The 5,087-nt window shown below is 40.5% G+C and overlaps 1 protein-coding gene across 1 annotated transcript; it reads right to left on the bottom strand.

Moving 5' to 3' along the window:
• Positions 1–666: 666 nt before the first annotated feature.
• Positions 667–3,519, bottom strand: LOC135223005 (uncharacterized protein K02A2.6-like). Its single transcript, XM_064261514.1, has one exon. It carries the CDS (start codon positions 3,517–3,519, stop codon positions 667–669), a length of 2,853 nt encoding a protein of 950 aa, XP_064117584.1.
• Between the last annotated feature and the right edge of the window lie 1,568 nt (positions 3,520–5,087).

Below are 5,087 nucleotides of genomic sequence, written 5' to 3'. Positions count from 1 at the left end.
TTTTTTTTTTTTTTTACAAAATTTCAATTTCTTCACCACTTTCAACTTTCTGTTTTTTCGTAGTATCAATTGGATCTTCCTTTTCGCTTACTCCTACTAAAGGCCTCTTTAAAAAATAACTATCCAAGGAAGATTGCTTCTGCCTGCTTTTCAAAATGCTCCTGAAACAACTCAGGCAAACGCCATCGAACTGCACAAGCATAGGACCTGTGTAAGCCTTTTCGTGGTGTCTCTTTTCTACAAATGATTGCACCTTATGAAAAGCAGCTAGAGCATCCTTAATTTCTGCCGTTGTCATAGGGTCGTCCTCCTCCTCCTTGTTGATTTCCTTTGGTAGAAATATAAAACTCCAGAAACTGCGTGCTGTGCTTTATTCCTATTCCTTTAGAATTTCTATATACACTGACTAACTTATTTACAGTTTTATAGTTAAGTAAACAAAAGATAAATATCATACGAGTAATGTTACAATAGATTGGATATTTACAGTAGAGTAGTTAAGTTGTTTTCAGATAACGTATGTACACAAACAACTAAACAAGTAGTTAACATAAACATCCCCCTTTCTTTGGGTTTTGACAAAAATAAGAAACTAACAAATTGATACAACATAAAATAAGGAACAAGTAGGATACATTGTAAACATTAAAATATAAAAACAATAAATTATTCGCCCTTCATCTTTTCTTGCAGACGAGCTGATCTTCTTGGCAATTTAGGCATGTCGCAAATAGGATGATAGCTTGTTTGTTCATCATTAACGCTGGTTTCCCTCAATTTACTAGTTTCTTCCATTTCTGGTATTGCCGATGAATCCTGTGGAGTTGGACGGATATGAATTCTATTTCTTCTATAAATTCCTCCTTCTTTTCCTTCAATTATATAGGATCGGTTTCCTTGTGCATGGCTAATGAGCCCTTTTTCCCAACCCTTCTTGTCTGGATTTTGATAATATACAGGTTGCCCCTCGTTTAATGGCGTCATATCTCTTGCAGTTTTATCATAATATTTCTTTATGGATTCTCTCCGGGTTTCCCTTTTTTGAGAAACTGGATTGTCATTGTTCATAATTTCAGGAATTATCGATCGTAATTTACGTCCAAACATCATCTGAGCTGGACTTAAGTTAGAGTCTTGACGTGGTGTATTTCTCAGCTCTAGTAACGCCAAATATTGATCTTTACCATCTGCATGCGTCTTCTTCATCATATTTTTTACTATTTTAACTGCCGCTTCAGCCTTCCCATTTCCTTGAGGATGTCCCGGAGATGACATCCTGTGCTCTATACCCCACTCTTTAACAAAAACTTTAAACTGAAACGAGCTAAATTGTGGTCCTCCATCGGACACTAATTGGGTAGGAATACCGTATCTAGCAAACATCTTCTTGATTATCGCTATCACATGATTTGAAGTTGTTGACGTTAGAAACTCTACTTCAGTGAATGAGGAATAATAATCAACAATGACTAGATAATTTCTTCCAACAATCTCAAACAAATCTAATCCAATTTTATTCCAGGGTCTGCCTCCGTCATCAACATCCATCAACGATTCCTTCTGGTTTCGAGGTTTATACTGCTGGCAAATGTCACATGAATTGACCATTTGCTTTATTTCTTTCGACATCCCTGGCCAGAATATTGCATCTCTTGCTCGTCGCATCATGCTATCGTAACCAAGATGAGCTACATGAAGTTTCGTTTTGATGGAATTTCGTAGTTTACTAGGAATCAGTATACGAGTTCCCTTAAGAATGATGCCGTCTTGATAACTCATGGAATCTCTAAAATCGAAGTAAGGCTTTAATACTTCCGGAATTTTGTCTTTGCGATCAGGCCATCCTTCCTTGATTACAGACAATAATTCTTGCAGCTCTTCGTCGTTTGTGGTGGCGTCTCTTACTTCCTTTAAAATTGAATCGGGGTAATTTTTCAGTGAATCTATCATCCTTACCAATGTGTCTCTATTTTCCTCTTTGGGGCAGGCCCTGCTAAGGGTATCGGCTAACAATAGGCTTTTTCCGCTTTTGTACTGATATTCGACGTCGTACCGGTTCAACCTCATCATTAAAACTTGTAAACGCATTGGAGCTTGACTTAATGGCTTTTCGAGGATTGAAGAAAGAGGCTTATGGTCATTATGAACAATAACACGTCGCCCAAAAGTATACTGGTCAAATCGCTCTAAACCAAAAACCACAGCAAGAACTTCTTTTTCAATCTGAGCCCAGTTACGTTCGTTTCCAGCTAAGGTCCTTGATGCGTATTCTATTGGACGTCCTTCCTGCATAATGACTGCACCAATACCATCCTTGCTGCTGTCAACCTGCAATACAAGCTCCTTACTTTGATCAAAATAAGCTAGAACTGGTGTACAGGTGACCTTTTCTTTGATCACTGAGAAAGCGCGATTGCACTCATCATTCCATTCAAACTTTGAGTTCTTTCTTGTCAGCTCTCGGATAGGTTCTAAATCATCAGCCAGATTGGGTAAGAACCTTGATAGATATTGCACCATTCCACAAAACCTCCGAATTCCTGAAATATCGGTAGGGGCAGGCATTTCTTTAATGGCCTTTACCTTATTTTCATCAACCGTCACACCGAATGATGTTAAACGATGTCCCATGAACGCGATTTCCTTTTTTCTATAAACAGATTTCTCTTCATTTAGTTTGATCTTTTTTTCTTGACAACGCTTCTGTAGTGACTGAAGATTTTGTTCGTGATCACGCATTGCGTCGTGTTCCTCATTTCCAAAACCAACGACCACAATATCATCAGCTACACAGTATACACCCCGAAGCCCCTCCAATGCCTCATTTAATTTTCGCTGAAATATTTCACTGCTCACCTTCAGCCCGAAAGGTAGACGAGCCCATCGATATCTACCAAAGGGGGTAATCATTGTTGTTAACTTGCTGGATTCTTCATCCAGTCGTATATGCCAAAAAGCCTCCTGAACATCCAGTTTGCTAAATATCTTGGCATGTTTTAGACTTGGCAATATATCCTCCAAAATTGGTAATTTGTAATATTCCCTTTTAAGAGCTTTGTTGAGTGGCTGAGGATCGATACATATTCTTAACTTTCCATTTGTTTTTTGAACGACTGCCATTTGACTAACCCAGTCAGTTGGTTCAGTCTCCGGAATTAAAACTCCTCTTTTCACAAGAGAGTGTAACTCTTTTTGAACCTTTAATTTTAATGCAATGGGTAAACGTCGGCACGGTAATATTCTTGCTGGTAATGTAGAATCTACATTAAGTTTAACCTCTCCAAGGTCACCAAGGTCGCTCATCTCATGGTCTATGTCAATTTTTGATACAAATGCTTTACCGTTGACAAACACGAATCCCATCTCTTGACATGTCTTTGACCCAAGTAAACACATTAGGTCATTTGAAACCACAATGAAGGTTACACTTCTAATTTCATCATTTTTGGGGTTCTTCACATTCAATGTCGTCTCGCCAATGGGCGAAAGCTTGGATTTTATAGAAGAAATAGAATTCATATCCGTCCAACTCCACAGGATTCATCGGCATACCAGAAATGGAAGAAACTAGTAAATTGAGGGAAACCAGCGTTAATGATGAACAAACAAGCTATCATCCTATTTGCGACATGCCTAAATTGCCAAGAAGATCAGCTCGTCTGCAAGAAAAGATGAAGGGCGAAAGCTTGGATTTATTCCACATGGCGAGTTTCACAGACGTTGGTCGCACTTGATCCCTTTTGACATACCTTTGACATATTGCATTCACGTCAGCACCCGTATCCAAATGAAATCTAACCTCGGTATCGTTTACAATTAACAATGCAGTTAATCTATTTGAATTTTTCATTGCAACCGGTGCCATCCACATGTAATGATCGTAGTCTTCATCTGCCTCTTTGTTCTTCTCTTTAACAATTTTAACTGTTTTCTTACACACAGCCTTAAAATGGTTTCTTCCTTTACATGCTTCACAGACTTTTCCCCATGCTGGGCATTTTGATTTTTCAAATTCATGCTTATACCCACAAAATCGACACTTCACGGCATACCTGTCCATATTTTTTGAGTCCGTAAAATCCTTATTGAAGGAACCATCTGTAGTTTTGGTTCTCCAATTGTTCACCTTATTAACATTCTCAGAACCAACTCCTCGCCGCTGCTAGAGAACTCTTCTTGAACAACGTTATGTTGCATGGCTTCAAACTCCTTCAGGTCATCCGTTGTAAGCTCCTCTTAGTGCTCCTCGAGAAGGTCATTGATGTCGTCCTCGTCGACGACCAGCCCCATGGACTTGTCGAGTGCTTAATTGATGAGTCAGATGCATATGACAACATCGAAATGCTCCTTCCAAAATTCACGCAAGGGGAGGTTTGTGGTATCGGTGATGTCGAAACATCGCTTGAAAAGATGTTTTGTATGCAGCTTCTTGAAGTTCGATATCACTTGCTGGTCCATGGGAGGAGAGGAGTGGTGTTAGGCGGAAGATAAAGAACCTTGATAAATGAATACTCTGTTAGGATATCTTCCTCGAGGCCAGGAGGGTGAGCAGGGCCATTGTCTAACAACAGCAGACATTTCAGAGGGAGGCGCTTCTCTTCCATGAATTTCTTCACTGTCGGGCCAAAACACAGATTTACTCACTCGGTGAACAAAAGTCTCTTTACCCAGGCTTTCGCATTAGCCCTCCACATCACCGGAAGCTTCTCCTTTAGCACTTTGTGGGCCTTGAAGGCTCGAGGAGTCTCCGAATGATAGACAAATAGGGGCTTCACCTTACAATCCCCACTGGCCGCCTCCCCTTGCCGCACCACCGAATGGATGCCAGTCCGTTTGCGGAATTTTTCGAACCACCCATGAGAAGCCTTGAAGTCTGGGGTTGGCGTCGATGTCCCTTCTCCTCAGTCGTCTTCGGCCTGGGCAATCAAATAGCCGAAAATAGCGCTGGCCTTGTGGGAGATTGCCGTCTCGGTTATCATATTGCCGGCGATTTCTTTGTCTTTTATCCAGACAAGAAGCAGCTGTTCCATCTCGTTGTGCACGTGGCTCCTCTTGCTAGACGAAATAGTCACGCCCTTGGAAGGTGT

Source organism: Macrobrachium nipponense, chromosome 8 (assembly GCF_015104395.2).
Source record: "Macrobrachium nipponense isolate FS-2020 chromosome 8, ASM1510439v2, whole genome shotgun sequence".
Taxonomy (NCBI): Eukaryota; Metazoa; Arthropoda; class Malacostraca; order Decapoda; family Palaemonidae; genus Macrobrachium; species Macrobrachium nipponense.
Note: the sequence above shows the minus strand (reverse complement) of the source record. Positions and strands in the feature narration are given on the sequence as shown.